Raw genomic sequence first — 26,562 nt, forward strand, 5'->3', positions numbered from 1 at the left:
TCTCTCATATAGAACACTGCCCAGCACAAGAAAATAACGAAGCATCCTACATTCAGATCTGGGCTACATAGACTATCTTTGGACTTCACAGAAACTCTACAACCTACTATCATCCTAAATTCTCATCCTCCTGGTCTACACATAGCAATGGTGGAAGAGAATCCCCCCCCCCCACTCCCTCCCCTAATACCCCAAAACCCTCTCCCATCTCCGACAGACTCTTTCTCCACACCTAAACCCACCCAGTTCTCCCCTCCTCTGTTTATGTTTTCTTCTCTCTTCCCCCCACATCTTTGTCCTAATATGTATCCCATATACATATATATAAATATCTAAGCAATGCGGACACAAAGTCCTCCAATAGTAACAATCCAAAATTACATAACTGACCGATTCCATCCCCTAACCCACAAAACGAACCCAGATCTGCATCATCTTGCAACCGGGGAAATATAGTTAACAGTGTTTTACGAAGACTCTTTACAGGATTTATGACTTGGAATTATAAGTATCTGTTTGAAGTACTGGAAAACTTTGCTTCTGAAACATGCTCTATGCATACCTTCCCCTCCATTTTTCTTTATTTCATAACCATTGAAAGGTATAGCTGAAAACATTTAAAAAAAAAATCTTTGTTTACCATTGTATTCTTTATTAAGAATATACCAGCCATTTGCTTTTGGATAGGGTGGGTTATTTACATTAAAGGATAAGCTCACCTTTTAGTAAAAAATAATAAATGCACATTTTTTTGCAGATTAAAAAATGTGCATTTACTATTTTTGTCTGCAGGAGCCTGTAAAGCATTGCAATCAAAGCGGAGAGCGGGGGCCGGTCTAAATATGGGTATAACATGCAACCTGTTATAAAAGGTGAACTTATCCTTTAAAGGCTAACTCAAGCCAGAGAGTTAGGAATCTCCACTGGGTTTTAATTGCTGCCTGCATCCCCCAAAAAGAGTGCCCCCATTTCCTGTCCCGTCTGCCACTCATCACAAGAACAAGAAGTGTGAGGTATTCGCAAAATCTCACAATAAAAAAGTACCAGATGTTATATACCTTAAAACACTATGTAAATCTACACAAAGAAAGTTGTTATTTGATCATAAAAAGGACTGCATCGTAAAAATGTTAATGGTGCTGTTCTTTTCTCATAAAGCTAATGTTTGTATTGATGAAAAAACATACTCTGTGAATCTGAGTTAAGGAATATTCTTTTTTTCCATTAAAAGACAACTATAGTGTGTTTACTCACCTGCCATGCCTCCAACTGCTGGGACAAATTGACCTTTTGTTGAATGGCATCTAGTAGCTGAGTGTTTAGTGACATCATGTCAATTCTACACTTCGCCAGTTCCATTTCCACAGCATTCTTTCTGGAGAGGAAATTGTTATACAAATTTAGTCATATACAGTGGCTAAAGTAAATATTCAATGCTTGGAATATTCTAAATCTAGTGTTTAGCTGGCCACAAACTGTTAGATTTTTTTTTCAATCAGCCAGCGGGTTTAAAGGAGAAAAAAAAATTCCTCCATCCATACAAAGGAGGTGTATGATGGAATTCCTCCTGTTGGGTCATTGTTTTCTGACAGCAGCTCCTGCAGCTGTTGGAATACACTGATCAGCAGCTGCAGCTGACTGGCTGGAGCTGCCAATCAATAAAAGTTTTCCAGCATGTCCCTTAAACAGTCGATATCCAATTTATTGAATTCTGTCCAGCAGGGACAGCAACACACTGATTGAAATTCGGCTGGATCCTGCAGTGTATGGTCAGCTTTACAATCTGGAAAAAACCCATCTGGATTGCATTTTATGAAACTGACCTATACAGAATAACACAAAATTTCTAAAGAAATCTGTGTGAATGTGGAACAGGTAAGCATTGGTGATAATGTGCTGTTACCTTACAAATCTTAAAATATATCTGAAGCAGAAACCTTTTTTCCCCCTATTTTGGATAGAGAACGTAAATATCTCAAGGAGGGCTACAGCCAGCAGGAACCCCCCACTCCATCCAAAAATAGAAAAAAAAATTGTTTTGACTTTAGTTGCACTTTAACTAAAATGATATTAAACAGTGATAATATCCTATTTGCTTTCAGTGGGTTGATACCTATATCCAGGGTCCGTGTACTGTGAGGGAAAAGAGGGTATACAAGGGTTGCTTCCAAAATGTGTACCACATAGACTAGCTTTTATATTGTGGACTGAGTAGTTCCAGTGGTATTTCCAAAGTTTAGAGTAGACATCGCTAATTTAAAATCCTTAGAATTTTCTTGGATTCAGTTTCTTTATGCAGGGGAAAATGAACAAAAGTAACTATGTACCTGAATACAGCAGCAAACTGTCATAAACAGATCCTTTTACATTTCTTTACACTGATTGTGTTAACTGTATAGAACACAACCTAGTATAAACAGGAACTACTGGAGCATATGAAGAAATTTAGCGAAGTGTCATAATTTTTACTTAGCATTCAAATTGTTATTACTTGGCAATAGCCTCATCTCGGTCCTTTATGGCCTTCAGTAGCTGTTCGTGCATATCATTATTCTGGGTCAGTTCCAAGAGGTGGTCCCGCTCCTCTTTCAGTGCAGTCATTTCAACACTCAGTAGAGTTACCTGAATATAAAACAGCATTTTGGCATTAGAAATACAACCGTTAATAATAATTTTATATATATATACAGTGGGGCAAAAAAGTATTTAGTCAGCCACCAATTGTGCAAGTTCTCCCACTTAAAAAGATGAGAGAGGCCTGTAATTGGCATCATAGGTAGACCTCAACTATGAGAGACAAAATGAGAAAACAAATCCAGACAATCACATTGGCTGATTTGGAAAGAATTTATTTGCAAATTATGGTGGAAAATAAGTATTTGGTCAATATCAAAAGTTCATCTCAATACTTTGTTATATATCCTTTGTTGGCAATGACAGAGGTCAAACGTTTCCTGTAAGTCTTCACAAGGTTGGCACACACTCTTGCTGGTATGTTGGCCCATTCCTCCATGCAGATCTCCTCTAGAGCAGTGATGTTTTGGGGCTGTTGCTGGGCAACACGGACTTTCAACTCACTCCAAAGGTTTTCTATGGGGTTGAGATCTGGAGACTGGCTAGGCCACTCCAGGACCTTGAAATGCTTCTTATGAAGCCACTCCTTCGTTGCCCGGGCAGTATGTTTGGGATCATTGTCATGTTGGAAGACCCAGCCACGTTTCATCTTCAATGCCCTTGCTGATGGAAGGAGGTTTGCACTCAAAATCTCACGATACATGGCCCCATTCATTCTGTCCTGTACATGGATCAGTCGTCCTGGTCCCTTTGTGGAGAAACAGCCCCAAAGCATGATGTTGCCACCCCCATGCTTCACAGTAGGTATGGTGTTCTTTGGATGCAACTCAGCATTCTCTCTCCTCCAAACACGACGAGTTGTGTTTCTACCAAACAGTTCTATTTTGGTTTCATCTGACCATATGATATTCTCCCAATCCTCTTCTGGATCATCCAAATGCTCTCTAGCAAACTTCAGACGGGCCCGGACATGTACTGGCTTAAAGCAGGGGGACACGTCTGACACTGCAGGATCTGAGTCCCTGGCGGCGTAGTGTGTTGCTGATGGTAGCCTTTGTTACGTTGGTCCCAGCTCTCTGCAGGTCATTCACTAGGTCCCCCCGTGTGGTCCTGGGATTTTTGCTCACCATTCTTTTGATCATTTTGACTCCACGGGGTGAGATCTTGCGTGGAGCCCCAGATCGAGGGAGATTATCAGTAGTCTTGTATGTCTTCCATTTTCTAATTATTGCTCCCACAGTTGATTTGTTCACACCAAGCTGCTTGCCTATTGCAGATTCAGTCTTCCCAGCCTGGTGCAGGTCTACAATTTTGTTTCTGGTGTCCTTTGACAGCTCTTTGGTCTTCACCATAGTGGCGTTTGGAGTGTGACTGTTTGAGGTTGTGGACAGGTGTCTTTTATACTGATAACAAGTTCAAACAGGTGCCATTGATACAGGTAATGAGTGCAGGACAGAGGAGCCTCTTAAAGAAAAAGGTACAGGTCTGTGAGAGCCAGAAATCTTGCTTGTTTGTAGGTGACCAAATGCTTATTTTCCACCATAATTTGCAAATAAATTATTTCCAAATCAGCCAATGTGATTGTCTGGATTTTTTTTCTCATTTTGTCTCTCATAGTTGAGGTCTACCTATGATGCCAATTACAGGTCTCTCTCATCTTTTTAAGTGGGAGAACTTGCACAATTGGTGGCTGACTAAATACTTTTTTACCCCACTGTACATATATATACAGTGGGGATCGAAAGTTTGGGCACCCCAGCTAAAAATTTGTATTAATGTGCATAAAGAAGCCAAGGAAAGATGGAAAAATCTCCAAAAGGCATCAAATTACAGATTAAACATTCTTATAATATGTCAACAAAAGTTAGATTTTATTTCCATCATTTACACTTTCAAAATAACAGAAAGCTAAAAAATGGCGTCTGCAAAAGTTTGGGCACCCTGCAGAATTTATAGCATGCACTGCTCCCTTTGCCAAGCTGAGACCTGCCAGTGTCATGGATTGTTCTCAGTCATCGTCTGGGAAGACCAGGTGATGTCAATCTCAAAGGTTTTAAATGCCCAGACTCATCTGACCTTGCCCCAACAATCAGCACCATGGGTTCTTCTAAGCAGTTGTCTAGAAAACTGAAACTGAAAATAGTTGACTCTCACAAAGCTGGAGAAGGCTATAAGAAGATAGCAAAGCATTTTCAGATGTCAATATCCTCTGTTCGAAATGTAATTAAGAAATGGCAGTCATCAGGAACAGTGGAAGTTAAAGCAAGATCTGGAAGGCCAAGAAAAATATCAGACAGAACAGCTCGCAGGATTGTGAGAAAAACAATTCAAAACCCACGTTTGACTGCACGATCCCTCCAGAAAGATCTGGCAGACACTGGAGTTGTGGTACACTATTCCACTATAAAGAGATACTTGTACAAATATAGTCTTCATAGAAGAGTCATCAGAAGAAAACCTCTTCTACGTCCTCACCACAAAAATCATTGTTTGAACTTTGCAAATGAACATATAGACAAGCCTGATGCATTTTGGAAACAAGTTCTGTGGACCGATGAGGTTAAAATTGAACTTTTTGGCCGGAATGAGCAAAGGTACGTTTGGAGAAGAAGGGGCACAGAATTTAATGAAAAGAACCTCTGTCCAACTGTTAAGCATGGGGTTGGATCAATCATGCTTTGGGGTTGTGTTACAACCAGTGGCACAGGGAACATCTCACAAGTAGAAAGAAAAATGGATTCAATAAAATGTCAGCAAATTTTGGATGGTAACTTGATGCCATCTGTGAAAAAGCTGAAGTTAAAGAGAGGATGGCTTCTACAAATGGATAATGATCCTAAAAACACCTCGAAATCCACGGGGGATTACATCAAGAGGCGTAAACTGAAGGTTTTGCCATGGCCTTCACAATCTCCTGACCTCAACATAATTGAAAATCTATGGATAGACCTTAAAAGAGCAGTGCGTGACAGACAGCCCAGATATCTCAAAGAACTGGAAGACTTTTGTAAGGAAGAATGGGCAAAGATACCTCAAACAAGAATTGAAAGACTCTTGGCTGGCTACAAAAAGCGTTTACAAGCTGTGATACTTGCCAAAGGGGGCAGTACAAGATATTAACTCTGCAGGGTGCCCAAACTTTTGCAGACGCCATTTTTTTGTTTTCTGTTATTTTGAAAGTGTAAATGATGGAAATAAAATCTAACTTTTGTTGACATATTATAAGAATGTCTAATCTGTAATTTGATGCCTTTTGGAGATTTTTCCATCTTTCCTTGGCTCCTTTATGCACATTAATACAAATTTTTAGCTGGGGTGCCCAAACTTTCGATCCCCACTATATATATATATATATATATATATACACACACACTGTATATTCTTTTCATAGAATACAGGGCCAAAAATTATTAAAAACAGCCATTATGACATCTGTACTACAGCTACAGCTTCTAACTCTACTGCTATTACTTCTGTTATTATAGATCAATATCATCTGATGAAAATTAAAGTGTTACTAAACCCACAACAGTAAAATCAGTCTGTATGTGCAGTAAAGCATGCTTGTTATACTCACTGTGGAACCTAAGGGTTAATCCTCTGCATTGCATAAAAAGGCTGTTTGATCCTGACTTCTCTGATCCTCCCTTTTTTCCAGTGTCCCCCTCTTATCGCCTGATAAGACATATCGTGTGGAGTCAGTCTGCACATGCTCAGTTTGCTGTGTATTGCTAGAGAGGTTTTTTATTTTTCTTGGGAGAGTGCATGTGATCAGCATAGGGCCAATCAGCACTGTCCAGACAGAAGTCAGGGGTTTTGAATCCTCCTAGAGCAGAATTAAAACTCCTCCTACAAGCTTTAACATGTGCTCTGTTGGACACTGATAGAAGTCACAAGACAGCTCTAACTGCTGATGAGAAAAGGTATTTACTAAAATAATTGCACTTCCATGTTCTGTGTACTGTGGGAGACCAGATAAAGTGAATGCAGGGTCCTGGGTTTAGTAACCATTTAATTGCTATATAAACTAATCAACATCCAAGGATATGCGAATGATATCCAAATCACTGGATGTGGTCTGTTTTTTGAACATGTTTATTTAAGAGACGTCCTCATTACTTGGTTCTACTATTCTAGGTCTTCAAATGAAGACACTACTTTGTGAGACTAGGTTTAAAATTGGTTACAGTAGCTCTTCATTAAAGTAAATCTGTCAAGAAAGAAATGAAGAAGCTGTTATTTCTGACCTTTTCCTCTAAAATGTCAGCTACCTTGCTATTAAGCCAACAGTTATACTTAAAGCCCAACACCAGATTTAATAAATGCTGCCTTACCTAATATCTATAACAAATGTCTAAAAAACACTGCTTTCACCCAAATATTTAGCACTCTGCACATACTTTGTCCTGCACTGTGAATCTTCTTCTGGGATGAATGACACCAATCTTCTTTCCACCCACTTCCTGTGAGCCCATGCTATAATATATACACTCCCTGGGGGTACATCATCATGCTGGTCTGGGTTCATGTTCATTAGTGTGGCTTGACAATTAAACTGTATGTTACTCCAACATTTCATATGTCTGAAATGGAACAATGTTACCATGTACTCATATTATAAAGTATCCTGTTCTCTTTGCATTGCTTACTTTGTGTGAAATACCTTATGATCCTGCCAGTCCCTCTGCTTTCCTATTTCAAACTGACCACGCCAAGATATGGAAGCGCTTCCATCCCAGTGTGGTCAGTTTATTTCTTTGCATCCTACTTGGGAGTAAAGCCTGCCTGTAATCCAAAGGTCAGACTTGTGCTGACATGCCCTCACATAGGAAGATCAGTGTACTGCTGGTTTCTCTGCCCCTTGCTGACACATCCCCTCTGTCTATGCATTTCTACATTTTACACTAGACTGTCTATTCTCCTTTCAAGCTGCTGATGGCAGCCCCCCGTTCCCCCCCCCCCAATTATCATAAGAAGCTGAGAACAGAGCTCATGTGATCACTTATGAAAAAAGAAAAAAAAGCAGCAGCGCAGCCACCAGAATGCTTCAATCTGACAGGCAGTGGTCTGCTTGTCAGATATATACACAGCCACCGGGAGTGTGTGTAAAACACCCCACTGTCAGGTCTGTACAACATATGGACCTAGCAAAGAAAGGTTACAGTGTTACTAAAGGCATTTTTTTTAATTAAAATAATAAACACGTTATATTCTCCTTGCAGACAGCAGCCCTGAACCTCCTCTTCTGGGGTCCCCCTCTGGCGATCTTGGCTCCTCATCTTCTCCGTGTGCCCCCATAGAAAGCAGCTTCCTATGGAGGCTCATGTGTGTGCTTGTTCCCATAGACACACATACCACAGCATAGCCCTGCCCCCACTTCTTCCTCACAGCATTTGACTGACAGCAGCAGGAGCCAATGGCTCCTACTGCTGCTCGATTCTCTGTGTGAAGAGGAAGAGAGGAGAAAAGGGATCCAGCCATGCACAGAGCTGGATTGAATAAGGTATTTGGGAGGCGGGGGAGGATGAAAAGCTGTAAAAGGTTTTTTTTACCATAATTCAGGGAATGCAAAGGTAAAATAGTTTTGGCTTTAGAACCACTTTAAGCTATTTTGCGCGCTATAATATCTATCTCCTATGTGAAGATCACCCACCATAGGTTAGTGACAGTCTTAGAGGGTCCATTCACACCAAGAAATGCTGTTATTGTAAAAATTCTATTTATTACTACGTGGATAGGATGCATTTCTGGCTGCAGCCTTACGACTTCTATAAAATATGCTGCATTTTTGTGCATTTAAGTGCATTAAGAATTGCCACCAAAATGAATAGTAAAGTAAAAAAAAATGCATGCATTGTGAAGCATTTTATATTCTTAGCACATTTGCATCAAACAAAATTCCATTGTATTGGTTTCTTTTTCATTGCATAATGACTGAAAAAAAAACATACAAGTAGAAAATGAGCATAAAAGCAACTAAAAACACGTTACTGCATCTGTTTTTCTGTATAACTGAGTATTGGCTGTGGCAGTCAGAAGAGTCCACAATGGTGGAGTGAGCACAAACCTTTACTGACACTGCTTTAACTGTGGTCTGCTGTGTGGCACATAACTGGATTTCACAAGTTCTTTGAGCGTTGTATCAATCTACTGACATACTGTTGAAATCTGTGTAGTCAATCGTAGCTGTAACTGCATAGTGATCTTTACTTTGGATTGTTTATATTTTATTGGTTTATTTTATTATTTTAAGTTTATATTGTTTTTAGTCATTTTTTTTTCATTTAGATTTGTCTGTGCACTTCCTTTAGAAATATCATGTCATGTTTTAAAACCGAAATAGGGAGCTGCCATTGCTTACTGGGTTTTAAATGAGCAATTCTGGAACATACCTAGAATAAGAATGCTGATATTGAAGCAAAAGCTTTCAAGTGGCATATTTCTTCCAGTTTATCAACCTATTAAGGTGACACTAAACCCATGCATTAACAAATATCATTTACATTACAGTATGCTGCACAGAGATACTGTATGTAACTGAGGTTATCCTCAAATATTCTTATGTGATGATTTTCTTACATCAAATGTATGGGCCTAATACTTCCATTTTGAGGGTGGTTCCACTACCCTTTTTGCTCCTCCTGTACATCTGTACATCTAGCGCCCAAGGATCATATTCATGTACTGCACTACAACGCTACATGCCAAAACAGTCAGTGCCAGCATGTAAAACCTCCTCCTATGTCAATTGTGTCAGCAAACTGCTTCTTTTACAGCACTGCCCTTGTATGAGGTACCAGCAATGTAAATGGGAATGCCAAGGCATGCGCATTTTCTGAATGCTGGGGCAATGCATTTTGGGAGATGTAGTCTGAGGCTTGCAGTGCTCATGACTAGAATGATATATACAATATTTGAGCCTCAGACCAGGAGTTTGGTAATTGCGCTTCCGAAGTTAGCTGTAAAGGGCAAAATGTGAGGTAATAAAGGACACTTTTAAAAACTCTTGCAGATATGTGATACATGAGATGGAATTTTATATATTTATGACATGCTGATGTTTATTAGGGGAGGGTTTAGTGACTCTTTAAGCAGTAAACCAAAGGATAAGGATGACTATCACAGAGTATGCATCCTAACATTCAATCATAAGGAACTCTGCACTAAGGTATAATGTTCAAAAGGCTACTATATGCAATGCAGCTGCACACCTCCTATACTCCCCAAGGGAGATAGTGCAAATTAACATAAACATAACTAGGTGCAGCGATAAACAACAACCAAAAATATTAAGATTATTTATAAATCCTCCTTCTGTCCCTTTAAATCCAATGCATAAAGTGCTAGTGATATATCCAATGTATCAGTAATAAGTGCTCTAAACAATCCACAGTGTAAACAAAAAATAATACAATAAACCATGAATAACTGTCCTCCCAAAGTCCAATATATAGAAAAAACTGCTGGGGCTGTAAACAATGCTGTGATCAGTCCATCTGTGCAAACCAATAATGTGCTCTCTCAAATATCTGTGTTTGCTGTTCTTTATTTTCTCCACACGTGACCCACAACAACCAGAACGTGCCTGCGCTTGTTCACTACTCCCCTTGTGTGTAGCACTCACCGAATAATGCTGACCCCTTATGCTGAATAAGGTCAGTAGAGCTTTACATATGCTTTCCTACCACCAGACATCCTCCTCACATACTCCTCTGGGGGTACCTTCTCACCACCGTTTCCACTTCCAGTCTCACTTGGGTTCAAGAGATCAAAGAGGAGACCCGAAAGAGTGTATTTCAATTTATTAACTCAAAAAACAACTGTTGCATTTGCAAGGTTCATATATCGACACAGCCTCGGTAATATTCAATGACACCTTCACTTTCTCGTCAAAATGGCTGTGCACTCCACCAGCCAGAAGTGACGTCAAGATCGTAGCTCCTTCCAATGCATTCGTTCATGTGATGTCTTCAGGGGAATCATTTCCCGCAGTTGGCCGATTCTGGGTCACAGTGCAAAAGTATGTGCACTCCTGTGGCCCAGAAGAGAAGTAAGAGCAAAAAGGCTATGGCCACACTTCTCTTTTAAATTTTTTCCATTCTAGGTATAGTGGTCCTTTAAATCAAACTAATATACCTAAATAGACATTTTCTCCTCTATGTGTAAATCTCTTTTTGCTCATATGTGATTTCATATACAAATATTAATAACACAATTGAAATTATTATCATGATATCATAATATTATATTATATATAATAATATATTATAAGAATTATTATAATTATTATAAATTACTTGGTGGTTTTCTACCTGTTTATGAAGTTGCTGAAGCTCCTCAAATGTTTGCTTCATTCTCACTTGCTCTCCCTGTAATAGCTCTCTGAGTTGTTTGGAGTCTTCACTAGTCCGTTTGATCTGCTCTTCCAAGCCATCATCCTCACATTTTCGTGCACTCTGTTAAGAAAAATATGAAACTTGACCACTCTACAGTCATACAAGAACATGTCTTGAAGTCCAATGCATACAGTATATGGAACCCACTACCTTCTAATTCTTATCTCCTTCAAACCAGAACACAATAAACATGAATATCAAAATGAATTTACGATTTCTCAGATTCAACACAGGTGTGTATTATATTGTTACAGAGTGGATGAATTTGCCCCTTGAATTAAAGATCTCTATAGCCATGAAAAACAGTAACACCTGTTAATATTATTCTAAATTAATTAAATTGATATTGACTGATACCTACATTACTCATGAAAAAGAAACAGGTGTAGTAATGCTGTACCAATGAAATACAGTATATGGGATATGATTAGGCCCCAACTGGGTGAAACATGTTACAGGGAGTTCTGCCATGAGTAGGAGACCAAACTGAAACAATTTTTTACGAAAAAGGAATGCAATCATCACTCTTGGAAAATGTTTATTCAATTGTTTAATTGTGTAGAAAAAAACAATCACTGACAAGCCTCAAAACTATTTTCATTTAACATTCCAACCATCTGGCTTTAACCACTTGCCTAGCGGGCACTTTTACCCCATTTCCGCCCAGGCCAATTTTCAGCTTACAGCGCTGTCGCACTTTGAATGAGAATTGCGCGGTCATGCAACACTGTACCCATATGAAATTTTTATAATTTTCTTTACACAAATAGAGCTTTCTTTTGGTGGTATTTAACCACTTGCCACGACGTGTGTTTGTAAACAAATAGGGGGCGCGCGTGAGGCGCGCCGCCGCCCTATCTGTCCCGCGGATCACCGCCGCAGATGTCAGTTGCTAGGTCACAGCCGCTCGGCGGCAAACAGTGACAGACAGCACAGCTGCAGTAGCTGTGCTCTGTCACTTCCCTGTCAGCTCGAGGATGAGCTGATCGAGAAAGAAGAGTTTCTATTTCTCAATCAGCCTTGTCCCCTGCAGCACACACCCCCACCCCGTAGTAAAACACTTCCCTCACTCCTATAACCCTTCCCTGCAAAATAAAGTTAACCCCTTCCTCCCCATTGCCATTAGTACAGTGTCAGTTTTTTTTTTTTTTTTTGCACTGATCACTGTATTAGTGTTTTTGGGGATGTCAGTGACCCCAAGTCAGTACCCCCCAATGTCAGAATGTCCGCCGCAGTCCCACCATAAGTCGCTGGTCGCTGCCATAAGTCCCTGATTGCCGCCATAATTCGCTGATCGCCGCCATTATTAGTATAAAAAAAGAACCAAAATTCCCAGTATCTTTCCCGCCATTTGTAAACGCTATAACTTTCACGTAAACCAATTAATTTACACCTATTGGGTTTTTTTTTTTTAGCAAAGACATGTCGCAGAATGCATTTTGGCAGAAGTTTATGACTAAATTTGATTTTTGCATTTTTTTTTTACTGGACATGTTTTATAACAAAAAGTCCAAAATATTGTTTTTTTTCCTCAAATTTGTCAGCCTTTTTTTTTATAAAATAAAAACCGCACAGGCGATCAAATACCACCAAAAGAAAGCTCAATTTGTGGGGGAAAAAAGGATGTAAATTTCATTTATGTACTGTATTGCATGACCGCGCAATTGTCCGTTAAACTAGCGCAGCGCTGTATAGCAGAAAAATGGCGTAAGTTGCAGTATTTATACCATAGTTTGTAGACACTATAAATCCACACAAAGCAATCAATATACACTTATTGGGATTTTTTTTACCAAAAACATGTAGCAGAATACATTTTGGCCTAAATTTACAACCAACTTTGAGTTTACTATATATTTTTTATAGCTGAAAGTAAAAAATATTGTTTTTCTTCAAAATTTTTGGCCTTTTTATGTTTATAGCGTGAAAAATAAAAAGCGCACAGATGATCAAATACCACCGAAAGAAAGCTCTATTTGTGTGAAAAAAAGGACGTAAATTTCGTTTGGGTGCAGCATTGCATGACCGCGCAATTATCAGTTGCAGCGCCGAGTAGCAAAAAGAGGCCTGGTCATTAAGGGGGGTAAATCCTCTGGAGCTCAAGTGGTTAACGGACAATTGCGTGGTCATGCAATATGGTACATAAATGAAATTTATGTCTTTTTTTTCACACAAAAAGAGATTTCTTTTGGTGGTATTTGATCACCTGTGCGCTTTTTATTTTTGGCGCTATAAAGTGAAAAAGTTTTAAAGAAAAAACATTTTTTTAAAAAAAACAATATTTTCTCATTTCGGTCATAAAAAATATCCAAAAACACTAAAATTTCGTCATAAATTTAGGCCAAAATGTATTCTGCTACATGTTTTTGGTTAAAAAAATCCCAGTAAGTGTATATTTATTTCTTTGTGTGAAAGTTATAACGTCTACAAACTATGGTATAGATAATGGAATTTACACAGCTTTTACTTTCTGACTGCCCATCACATTTCTTGAGGTGCTAAAATACCAGGATTGTACAAACACCCTCAAATTACCCCTTTTCGGAAAGTAGACACCCTAAGCTATCTGCTGAGAGGCATATTGAGTCCATGGAAGATTTATTTTTTTTCCACAAGTTTCTGGAAAATGACAAAAACATTTTTTTTTTACACAAAGTTGTCATTTAAATTATTTATTTCTTGCACAAACCATGGGTATATGTAGAATTACACCCGAAAATACATTCTGCTACTTCTACTGAGTATGGGGATACCACATTCGTGAGACTTTTTGGGAGCCTAGCCACATACAGGAGCCTGAAATCCAATGACCACTTTGAAAGCCTGAAGATGCGTAACTTCCTCATTACACTTCCTCACTACCTATCACAGTTTCGAAGGCCCTGACATGCCAGGATAGCACCAAACTCCACCAAATGACCCCTTTCTGGAAAGTAGACACCCCAAGGAATTTAAAAAAAGGCATGGTGAGAATTTTGCAGATCTCATTTTTTCTCATAAGGTTTTGAAATATAAAAAAAGAATAGAAAAAATATGTTTTTGTTTTTTTTCTTCATTTTCCAAAAACTTGTGCCAACAAATGAGATCTGCAAAATACGTACCATGCTTCTTATCAAATTCCTTGGGGTGTCTACTTTCCAAAAAAGGGTCATTTTGGGGGGTTAAATGCTATCCTGGCATTTCAGGGCCTCCGAAACTGTGATAGGTAGCCTGGAAGTGTAATGAGGAAATAAAGCCCTTTAAAAGTCCGAAGGTGCTTATTGGATTTTGGGGTCCTGTACTTGGCTAGACTGCCAAAACGTCTCTCACATGTGGTACCCCCATACTTGGGAGAAGTAGCAGAATGTATTTTGGGGAGTAATTCCACATATACCCATGGCATGTGTGAGCAGTAAATCATTTAAGTGACAATTTCGTGTGAAAAAAAAAAAATTTTTTTTTGTCATTTTCCAAAAACTTTGTGTCGATGTCCCAATATTTATGGACCTGACTGTATATATGTGATTTTGTACACCCATGCTACCCTGTAGCAGTATTTCTGCTATAGGACGGTCAAGAAGCGGTTACAGAAGCGGTTTGTGTTGCGTCGCTACGTTACTTTAACTGACAATTGCGCGGTCATGCAACACTGCACCCAAATTAAATTTACGTCCTTTTTTCCCACAAATTGAGCTTTCTTGCGGTGGTATTTGATCGCCTGTGCGTTTTTTTATTTTTTGCGCTATTAAATAAAAAAAAAAAAGGCTGACAATTTGAGATAAAAACAATATTTTGGACTTTTTGCTATAAAACATGTCCAGTAAAAAAATGTAAAAATCAAATTTTGTCATAAATTTTGGCCAAAATGTATTCTGCGACATGTCTTTGCTAAAAAAAATCCCAATACGTGTAAATTAATTGGTTTACGTGAAAGTTATAGCGTTTACAAATGGCAGTATAGATACTGGATTTTAAATTTTTTTTTATACTAATAATGGCGGCGATCAGCGACTTATGGCGGGACTGCGGCGGACATTCTGACACTGGGGGGAACTGACATCCCCAGTGACACCAATACAGTGATCAGTGCAAAAAAAAAACACTGACACTGTACTAATGCACTGGGGAAGAAGGGGTTAACTTTTTTTAGTCAATGAAAGGGTTAACTGTGTGAGGGGAGTGTTTTACTAGGGGGCGGGGGTGTGTGCTTCACGGGAACACGCTGATCCAGAGAGATAAACTCCTCTCTCAGGATCAGCGTGCTCGGAACTGACAGGGAGCAGAGCTGCAGTGTACACACTGCAGCCGTGCTCCCTGTCAGTGATTGCCGGTAATCACCGGGACCCGGTGGGTAATGATCAGTGGCACAGGTAGGGCGGTTGCGCACCTACCTGTTTTGCAGAAAGATGTTTAAAAACGTGATTCTGGGCAGTGGTGCTGCCCTACTGCAGTAAAAACACTGTGGCTAGACAGCAACCAATTAATCACCACTGTGTGTTTTATTTTTTGCACTATAAACAAAGAGCAAAAAATTTGAAAAATAAAAAAGTTTTTCTTTTTTTCTATTACAAAACAGGTAATGTTTCTCCATCACTGATGTGCATTGATGAGGCTGCACTGATAGGCAGTACAAATGGGCAATGATAGGCAGCTCTGATGGATACTGATGAGGTGGCACGGATAGGCAGCACTGATGGCCACCGACAGGCTGCACTGGTGGGCATTGATGAGGAGACACTGATGATGCGGCAGTGATAAGTGGCACTGATGCGCATCACTGACGGGCGGCGCTGATTGACGGCACTGACAGGCAGCACTGATGGGCACAACTGTTGGGCAGCACTGATGGGTGGCACTGCTAGGCGGCACTGCTGGGCACAGGTGGGTGGCACTGCTGGGCAACACTGATGACCAGTGCCGATCTGCTTGGTGACAGCTGCCGATTGTCTGCAGTATTTTCCTCACGCTGTGACAGCATGAGGAAAGTGCTGCCAACAACCAGCAACTGTATTTACTTCATGATCTGCTGTGTCAGCGGACACAGCTGATCACGTGGTAAAAGGCCGCTGTGATTGGCCTTTTACCTCATGACGTGATCAGCTGTGTCCGTAACACACAGCGATCACGGAGATCACCGGGTGTGCGCCGCTGGAGGCACGTGGGAGGGCGTGTTTTGGGGGGAAGTCATATGACGCCCTCCCAGAACTGAACAACCACACTGTAGCTGTCATTCAACTATAGCACGGTAAGAGTGTAGTTAAGAAACACTTAAAAAATTTAAAAAGAAAGAAAATTGTAGTCAATTGCACTTGTTTTTGAAGATAAAGCAGAGAAAGAAAATATTCTGGGGAAAATATTATGAAATAAACATCTGCATCAGATTACATCTACTAGTTAGTCTGCAGTTAAAAAAGAGTCATTGCACACCTTGGTGAGCTGTTGCACCAAGCTGATTGACATGAATCATGGCTTCAACATGAGAGATGTCAGTTGAAACAAAGAAGATGATTATAAAACTTCTTCAAGAAGGTAAATCACAGAATGTTGCAAAAGATGTTGGTTGTTCCCAGTCAGTTTGTCTAAAATCTGGACCAAGTACAAATCAAATAGGAAGGATGTAAAAGGGAAGCGTACTGGTAGACCAAGGAAGACATCAAAACGTCAAGATAGACAACTTAAAGCAATATGCTTTGAAAACAGAAAATGCACAACAAAACAAATGAGGAACAAATGGGCAGAAACTGGAGTCAATGTCTGACCGAACCGTAAGACATCGCCTAAAGGAAACTGGGTTTACATACAGAATAGCCAAACGAAAACCATCATTCACACTTAAACAGAAAAAAACAAGGTTACAGTGGGCTAAAGAAAAGCAATTATGGACTATGGATGACTGGATGAAAGTGATATTCAGTGATGAATCACAAATCGCATTGGGCAGGGTGATGATGCTGGAACTTTTCTTTGGTGTCGTTCCAATGAAATGTATAAAGATGACTGCCTGAAGAAAACATGCAAATTTCCATAATCATTGATAATATGGCATGTCAGGTAATGGTACGGGGGAGATGACAGTCATTAAATCTTCAATAAATGCACCAGTTTATATTGAGATTTTCAACACTTTTCTTATTACATCAGTTGAAAGAATGTTTGGTGATGATGACATAATCATTTTGAAAACTTTGCTTCAAGAAAGACATTTGATGTCATATGATGTTTATGTATGTGCTGTGCAGCATTGATTCTATTTATGTTAAGCAGCAGCTTCTCCATTTCACTATTAGTCACATATTTATTTATTCACTAGGTGGCGCAGGAGTTTAATTTAGTTTTAAATAAGATTGTTTACTGCTTACACTGTTAGGAAAAAAAATAGATTTTTTTACTTACTTATAAAATCCTTTTCTTGGAGTACATCACAGGACACAGAAAAGTTAACCCAGACTACTGGGTTATGCCTCACATTCAGGTGAATGGACACTGGCTAACAGCAAAGTTTTACATCACTGAGCATAGAAGCTCCCACTCCCAGTATTGCCTCAGTTTTTTCAGCAAACAATATCAAAAGCGAAAAAATATGTTTGTGATGTACATCAAGAATAGGATTTTAAAGGCAAGTAAAAATCGTGTTCATTACAGAACACAGGAGGAGGTAATTCTTGAACTAGTGGGTGTTCCAAAAACAATCCCACGAGAGGCAGGCAACATCAAACAACAGCTAACAAGCCCAATAGAAATATACCTCTTAACATAATTAGAAGAGAAAACAAGAAGGCCGCTTGATGGACTTTCCGACTGAAGCTGACGTCTACCGAGCCTCAAACATCCACCTGGTAAAACTTAATGACTATATGAGCAGAAGACTAGATGGCTGCCTGACAGACTTGGGAACCAAGGATGTTTTGGAGCTGGGCATATCAAAAGCAGCACTGATTTAAATGACATGCTTAAAGCGACTTAGACAGGAAGGAGTTTCATGGTCTCCAAACAAACTTGTCCTGGTGAGGTACAGGAAAAAGTCTCCTACAGGACAAAGCTGCAAGCTCAGACAAACTTAATGTAGGCGAAAGCCACAAGAAAGGAACCTGGCATGACAGGAGATGGAGAGAAATATCCCAAATAGGTTCAAATGGTGGCCTCTTATGGACTGACAACACCAGACTGAGGTCCTACAGAGGTAGTAGGAAGTGGAACATACTAGTCGAACAATGTGAGCCATCCCTTCTGTGTGTAGCAACCCCCCCAACACTTACCTGAGCCCCCTCGCGATCCAGCGATGCCAACGAGAGCCTCGGTTTTCCGGGGACTCTCACTCCTGACTGGCTGAGGCAGCATATGTTTTCTGGTACAAAGCATTGAAAGTTATCATGAAAATAAAATAATAAATTATAAAATGGGAAGACGGTGTTAATTAGGGCTGATTAAGGTAAATTAAGGGGTAATAAGGGGTTAAACAGGAATACGTTTTTTTTTTTACTTTTTTTTACTTTCGTGAGGTTGCTTAAAGTATTTGTAACTTCAAAAATAAATAAGCATTCTTCTGTTTCTATAAGGGGTTCCTATGAGCTTTTTAAAATTTGTGCCGAAAGTGCTTCTCTATTTCCTGTTTGGTCCTGCCTGTTCCCTAGCTTGCCAAGCTAAGCATGTCACGTGATCCATGCTAGCTTGTTAGTTTACGTTCCCTGTTATTCTGCTGCTAGATATAGGCACATTGTGCAAGTGATCAGCATGTCTGTATCTTCTGTGGTCAGTTTAAACTCACTCCACCTGCCCATCCCTCCTCCTTTGATTGATGGCAGCTTCCCGGCCAACCGAACCTCATCCTCTTCTTTGTGAAGCTGCAATGATATGTGCCCCTCTCTGTACATACTCCCCAGCCATTCCTACTCCTTTGATTGATGGTGGCTTCTTGGCCAGCCGATCCGCCTCCTCCTCCTCTTTGTGAAGCTGCACTGTGGTGGCTCTGCTCACTCATGCATGAACAGCGATCACGTGGTCATTTTGAAAAAATATACATATGAATTTAAAAGAAGCATATACAGTTTATATGTACTCAAAAACGTGTATAGATAAACGAACGTCACAACTACTTTAAAGGCAAAGATTAGACTTGTGTTTATACTGTCACGTCTCTGAAAAGCGATCCGCATTCAGATCAAATTTCAAAGACATTCGACAGATGGTGAGGATGTGATATGACTCCTTCTCTGCTGTTTTAATTCCGTAAATGCCACACCAACAAGCTGCATCCCCATTCACTTGAATGGGACTCTTTTGGTGGTGGTACTGCCTCCTGAACTGGACAAGAGCGATAATTTTTGCCATGGGCACAAAGTACCACGACCGCAGCATGTGCTCAACCCAAACTGCAACTATAAACGAGCCCTAACTGACAACATATTCAGAATAAAGCTCATCCTTTTGATCTTTAAATGAATGAAACAGAGTAGATACAAAAGTAACAATTTTACTTTGTATGTCTAAATCTCATGGCTGAACAGTGTACATAAACACTGTGTCAGACGGTCCATTTTTTCAAAGCAACAGCTACTACAGCTGCTGTATTTACACAGCAACAACTCCTGACTGCCCTTTGACAACTGGGAACTGCTGGTGAGGGCCATGTGGGTAAGTTAGAGGGGCAGATGTACTACAGATACAGATGTACTTTTATTAAAGCAGCATTAAACCCAAAACCAAAAATGTTATATATTGCAGTTTACCAATAAATAGATGGCTGTATTTGTTTTTTTTACTTTTTTCCCCTTCTGTTTTTACCTGGTGATCTGGCCAGTAACACACCTCCTTTATTAGAGTGCCCCCACTCTGGATGAATGAGCACAGTTGGCACCTTTGAACAGTAGCATTGTCAGTGCGGGGGGAGGGACGTGTTAGATGAACTAGCAGATTAATAAACACTAACAAACTAAAGCCAAACTCCAGCTCACACTGCAGTTGCAGCAACAGTTTTATTTCTTTTGAAATAAAGGTTTTACATAAAAAAATAAAAGCTGATCATTGTAAGCACCCCTGTGATAAATGGTTTGTCTCATCTCTGTAACTAATACATCTGGAAGAGAGCTTGTTCTTTTTTTAAAAAAAAAAAAGACTTACTGACAAGATCACCAGATGAAAATAGACAAAAGCTTAAAAAAGAAAACTAGTGTAGCCACCACAAGCTGCAATATACAGTAATAAATGTTTGCTTTTGGGTTTAATACAGCTTTAAGTTTTAGTGGACATACCCCAGTGTTCACAACTGGCTAACTATTTATTTTAATTTATTGAGAGAGATAGAAAAATCTACTGCTTATATGAGGTTAAGCAAAAACATTAGGCCTTTGCCTGCTTATCATTTATTTCTTTCATACAAAATGGTAATTGTTGTGTACCTGTGAACCTGTATTGCTTATACAAGGCAAAGCAAACCTGTACTTTGCTCATACAAGACAAAGTAATAGGTTTCCCAAGCACAAATAGTACCATGTGTTACCGTCTTAGGGGTGAAGTACAGGTGTACAATAAAGACCAACTCCGAGCACAAAGCATTTTTTTTTATATTTGTGTCTCAGTTTAAGAAAACTTCCCCAACCTTTCTATACCAATGACAAAGAGACAGAAAGTGAGGCAAAGTGTACCCAAATAGGACACAGACATCAATAAAAACCCAAAAGAAGTTCCAGCCTTTCCCCATTCTACAGTCTACACCCCCAAAAAAGATTTGGATTTAGTTGGTCATATTTATGAATTATGATATGTTCAGCTAGAAATCATTTTTATAGCATGATAATTTCTAGTGTAAATGTAAGTTATATATATATATATATATATATATATATATATATACATCACCATATATACAGTATACACTCAGGTCCATAAATATTGGGACATCGACACAATTCTAACATTTTTGGCTCTATACACCACCACAATGGATTTGAAATGAAACGAACAAGATGTGCTTTAACTGCAGACTGTCAGCTTTAATTTGAAGGTATTTACATCCAAATCAGGTGAACGGTGTAGGAATTATAACAGTTTGAATATGTGCCTCCCACTTGTTAAGGGACCAAAAGTAATGGGACAGAATAATAATCATAAATCAAACTTTCACTTTTTAATACTTGGTTGCAAATCCTTTGCAGTCAATTACAGCCTGAAGTCTGAAACACATAGACATCACCAGACGCTGGGTTTCATCCCTGGTGATGCTCTGCCAGGCCTCTACGGCAACGGTCTTCAGTTCCTGCTTGTTCTTGGGGCATTTTCCCTTCAGTTTTGTCTTCGGCAAGTGAAATGCATGCTCAATTGGATTCAGGTCAGGTGATTGACTTGGCCATTGCATAACATTCCACTTCTTTCCCTTAAAAAAACTCTTTGGTTGCTTTTGCAGTATGCTTTGGGTCATTGTCCATCTGCACTGCGAAGCGGTGTCCAATGAGTTCTGAAGCATTTGGCTGAATATGAGCAGATAATATTGCCCGAAACACTTCAGAATTCATCCTGCTGCTTTTGTCAGCAGTCACATCATCAATAAATACAAGAGAACCAGTTCCATTGGCAGCCATACATGCCCACGCCATGGCACTACCACCACCATGCTTCACTGATTAGGTGGTATGCTTAGGATCATGAGCAGTTCCTTTCCTTCTCCATACTCTTCTCTTCCCATCACTCTGGTACAAGTTGATCTTGGTCTCATCTGTCCATAGGATGTTGTTCCAGAACTGTGAAGGCTTTTTTAGATGTCGTTTGGCAAACTGTAATCTGGCCTTCCTGTTATTGAGGCTCAACAATGGTTTACATCTTGTGGTGAACCCTCTGTATTCACTCTGGTGAAGTCTTCTCTTGATTGTTGACTTTGACACACATACACCAACTCCCGGAGAGTGTTCTTGATCTGGCCAACTGTTGTGAAGGGTGTTTTCTTCACCAGGGAAAGAATTCTTCGGTCATCCACCACAGTTGTTTTCCATGGTCTTCCGGGTCTTTTGGTGTTGCTGAGCTTACCGGTGCGTTCCTTCTTTTTAAGAATGTTCCAAACAGTTGTTTTGGCTACGCCTAATGTTTTTGCTATCTCTCTGATGGGTCTGTTTTTTTTTTTCAGCCTAATGATGGCTTGCTTCACTGATAGTAACAGCTCTTTGGATCTCATCTTGAGAGTTGACAGCAACAGATTCCAAATGCAAATAGCACACTTGAAATGAACTCTGGACCTTTTATCTGCTCATTGTAATTGGGATAATGAGGGAATAACACACACCTGGCCATGGAATAGCTGAGAAGCCAATTGTCCCATTACTTTTGGTCCCTTAACAAGTGGGAGGCACATATGCAAACTGTTGTAATTCCTACACCGTTCACCTGATTTGGATGTAAATACCTTCAAATTAAAGCTGACAGTCTGCAGTTAAAGCACATCTTGTTCATTTCATTTCAAATCCATTGTGGTGGTGTATAGAGCCAAAAATGTTAGAATTGTGTTGATGTCCCAATATTTTTGGACCTGACTGTATATAGTACTGTGCAAAGGTTTTAGGCAGGTGTGAGGAAATACTGTAAAGTAGGAATGCTTTCAAACATACAGTACATTGAAAAAGTATTCATACCCCTTGAAATTTTACACATTCTGTCATGTTACAACCAAAAAAGTAAGTGTATTTTTTTGGGATTTTATGTGATAAATCAACCCAAAGTGGCACATAATTGTGAAGTGGAACGAAAATGATAAATGGTTTTCAAAAATTTTTTTATAAATAAATATCTGAAGAGTGTGACGTGCATTTGTTTTCAGTCCCCCTGAGACCATACTTTGTAGAACCACCTTTCGCTGCAATTACAGCTACAAGTCTTTTTAGGGTTTTGGAGGGTGAAATTTTTGCCCATTCTTCTTTGCAAAACAGCTCAAGCTCTGTCAGATTGGAAGGAGAGCGTCTGTGAACAGCAATTTTCAAGTCTTGCCACAGATTCTCAGTTGGATTTAGGTCTGGACTTTTAGCTCTTGGCCATTCTAACACATGAATATGTTTTGATCTAAACCATTCCATTGCAGCTCTGGCTGTATGTTTAGGGTTGTTGTCCTGCTGGAAGGTGAACTGCGGCCCCAGTCTCAAGTCTTTTGCAGACTCTAACAGGGTTTCTACTAAGATTGCCCTGTATTTGGCTCCATCCATTTTCCCATCAACGTTGACCAGCTTCCCTGTCCCTGCTGAAGAAAAGCATCCCCACAGCATGATGCTGCCACCACCATGTTTCACAGTGGGGATGGTGTGTTCAGGGTGATGTGTAGTGTTAATTTTCCGCCACACTTAGCGGTTTTTGCTTTTAGGCCCAAAAGTTCAATTTTGGTCTCACCTCACCATAACACGTTTGCTGTGTCCCCCACATGGCTTCTTGCAAACTGCAAACAGGACTTCTTATGGCTTTTTTCAACAATGGCTTTCTTCTTGCCACTCTTCCATAAAGGCCAGATTTCTGGAGTACACAACTAATAGTTGTCCTGTGCACAGATTCTCCCACCTGAGCTGTGGATCTCTGCAGCTCCTCCAGAGTTACCACGGGCCTCTTGGCAGCTTCTCTGATTAATGCTCTCCTTGCCCAGCCTGTCAGTTTAGGTGGATGGCCTTGGCTTTTTAGGTTTTCAGTTGTGCCATACTCTTTCCATTTTTGGATGATGAATTGAACAGTTGTCCGTGACATGTTTGTAGCAATCGCGCACACAGAGATGGATGCAAACCTCCATTTTGGCAAAGGCCTCAATCTTGTATCATTTTCTACTCCCAAATCAACTTCCCTCCAAATCCCCCCTCCCTCGGTGTTGAGTGACATGTGGTCTGTATGATGCTGAGTTCAAAAGGCAACAGGCCCAGTGGGAGAGCTCCATGGCTATAAAATCCCAACCTAGCTGGTGCCCAGATGTCTGTTAGCTTCTCAATCTGGGATATCGTAAAGCCATAAAACCAGCCCTTCACTGAGCTTCAAAGACATTACAGGTAGTCGTAAAACGGACTCACATTTAAAAATCCCCTTTTCCCCTATGATTTCATATCTTGGAATATGAAAGACTTACATAAAAACTAGGCATATATTCAGACCGGTCACTTTAATACAAGTCATCTGATATATTACACCCCCTAGCTGACATCTACAGGAGAGCAGAAAATGATATCTCCTTAACCATCCCAGAAGGTATGTCATATTTCATATCTAGATGGTCGGCAGGTGATTCAGCAGATTAATCTACTCGTGGCTAGAATGTTACATGTATCCAGGGAAAGTTATTACCCTGGTATCAACTTGGGAGGGATTTCGGTTCTAGCTGGGGTCTCCGCCCAACACCCTCCCCAAATGAGGCGATTGGTTCTCTGCTTCAAGGAGACACCCTGCTGAGTTCCTAGAAAAGCTGTTATGCTTGGAGCAGGAAGTTAAGCTAAACTAAGCTGAGTTGAGTTGAAGTTGAAGAAGCTCCCTTTTAACATCGGAACTAACATTGGGAGATAAGGCCCTTTTGCTCATAAAACTTGAAAGCTGCTTAACCCAGGACTTTTGGCAAGTACTTTATCTTTCTAAACTTCTTTCTGTTATCTCTTTGCTGTGTTATTGCTCTCTGTATATATATATATATATATATATATATATATATATATTGGCTACATCTTTTTCTGTAAATATTTTTATTGCACCCTTTTGACCTTTTAGTAATAAATCTTACTTTCTGAGAGTGTTGAACTGTTTCTAAAGCTCTTTAATGCAAACTAAGAACCTCTGTCTCTGAAGAGCGCTCCTGTGTGTGTTTAAACCTCTGTATACCCTGTCTGCGGTGACAGTGGTATACAGAGGATTATTCAAACATAACAGTGTTATTGCTGATATTGCCGAGTTTCCTCTTTCTCTGTACAAAAAGGAGGTGGTGGCAGTGTGAAGGGTTAATTGCGTAATTAACCTGACCCAGTAACAATCACTCCCAGGCTCCCGGTACACAGATTGTGGTCCATTAGCTGGAAAATCTTTGTGCAGGGTGCAGCTGGGTGTGGCAATGTTACACACGTGACAGCGCGGTTTTAGATTGGCTAGTCCTTCGGTCACAAGTTTGGTGAGAAGGGCTGCAATCATCAGAATGTTCAAATATTGGGATTTTTTTTATAACCTAACCCTGCTTTAAACTTCTCCATAACTTTATCCCTGACCTGTCTGGTGTGTTCTTTGGCCTTCATGATGCTGTTTGTTCACTAATGCTCTCTTACAAGCTATATAGTTACATAGTCTGGCTGAAAAAAGACAAACGTCCATCCAGTTCAACCATAGAAAAAAAAAAAGATATAATCCTATACCCCCAGCTGATCCAGAGGAAGGCAAAAAAAAACCCAGCAAAGCACGATCCAATTTGCTCCTGCTGGGAAAAAAATTCCTTCCTGATCCCCCCGAGAGGCAATTGGATATTCCCTGGATCAACTTTACCAAGCTTCTGAGGGCTTCACAGAACAGCTGTATTTATACTGAGATTAAATACCCACCTGACTTCTAAAGGCAATTGGTTCCACTAAATTTTAGTTAAGAATATCAAAAGGGCTGAATTCAAATGCACAGCACACTTTTCAAATATTTATTGGTAAAAAAATTTGAAAACCATTTATCATTTTCCTTCCACTTCACAATTATGTGCCACTTTGTGTTGCTCATCACATAAAATCCCAATAAAATACATTTACGGTTTAGGTTGTAACATGACAAAATGTGGAAACTTTTAAGGGGTATGAATACTTTTTCAAGGCACTGTATATATTGTAATTGTTTATTTTAATCAATTTACAAAATGCAAAGTGAGTGAACAGAAGAATAATTTAATCAAATCATTGTTTGGAGTGACTACCCTTTAGAACTTCAAACCAGCATCAATTATTAAGCCATCCACTCAGCAGGGACCAGCCAAGATTCGATCCATCTATGGGCAGGCTATAGCAGCCAGCAGTTATCACAATAGTGCTGCAGGAGGGATCCCCCATCAACACAGAGTGTGTTGCTGGGTTAATTAAGCAATTTTCTTTCATCCACCCGTGATGTACGGAAAAAAGATTGCAAAATCTATGGCTTGCCTTACACTTGAGCACTCTGTACACTTGCAAAAAGCCAGGGATTTTGTAGGATTAGAGTCAGGTGTATAATTAACCAATTATACTGAACAGGTGCTAATGATCATCAATTTCATATGTAGGTTGAAATACAGTCATTTTCTGAAACAGAAACAGCTGTGTAGGCTTAAAACTGGGGGAGGAACAGCCAAACTCTGCTTCTAAGGTGAGTTTGTGGAAGACAGTTTCATGTCACAGGTCATACACCATGGTAAGACTGAGCACAGCAACAAGACACAAGGTAGTTATACTGCAAAAGCAAGGTCGCCTTCAGGCAAAGTTTTCAAAGCATATACGGGTTTTAAGATGTGCTGTTCAAGCTGTTTGAAGAAGAACAAAGAAACAGTCAACGTTGAGGACCATACATGCAGTGGTCGGCCAAAAAAACAATGTAGCAGATGAAATACACAGCATGCTACTTCCCTTCAGTATTGGAAGGTGTCCAGCAGTGCCATTAGTACAGAACTGGTGGAAACCAG

At 39.8% G+C, this 26,562-nt stretch overlaps 1 protein-coding gene across 2 annotated transcripts in view; it reads right to left on the reverse strand.

Annotated features, from left to right (window-relative positions):
• The window catches only part of LOC149455083 (BICD family-like cargo adapter 1), a 136,754-nt gene that overhangs the window by 23,013 nt on the left and 87,179 nt on the right, over positions 1 to 26,562 (reverse strand). For both annotated transcript variants that reach the window (XR_016314102.1, XM_089686649.1), the window contains exons 7-9: positions 10,887 to 11,030; positions 2,492 to 2,622; positions 1,255 to 1,375 (exon numbers count right to left, since the gene is read on the reverse strand). Coding sequence is in view for 1 of the 2 variants with exons in the window: in XM_089686649.1 (XP_089542775.1) it covers positions 1,255 to 1,375; positions 2,492 to 2,622; positions 10,887 to 11,030 (396 nt within the window). In the remaining variant the exon portion in view is untranslated. The remainder of the gene's footprint in view (positions 1 to 1,254; positions 1,376 to 2,491; positions 2,623 to 10,886; positions 11,031 to 26,562) is intronic.

This window comes from Staurois parvus, unplaced genomic scaffold, assembly GCF_062004578.1.
Source record: "Staurois parvus isolate SC_StPar_1 unplaced genomic scaffold, SC_StPar_1.0 ptg000404l, whole genome shotgun sequence".
Classification (NCBI taxonomy): domain Eukaryota; kingdom Metazoa; phylum Chordata; class Amphibia; order Anura; family Ranidae; genus Staurois; species Staurois parvus.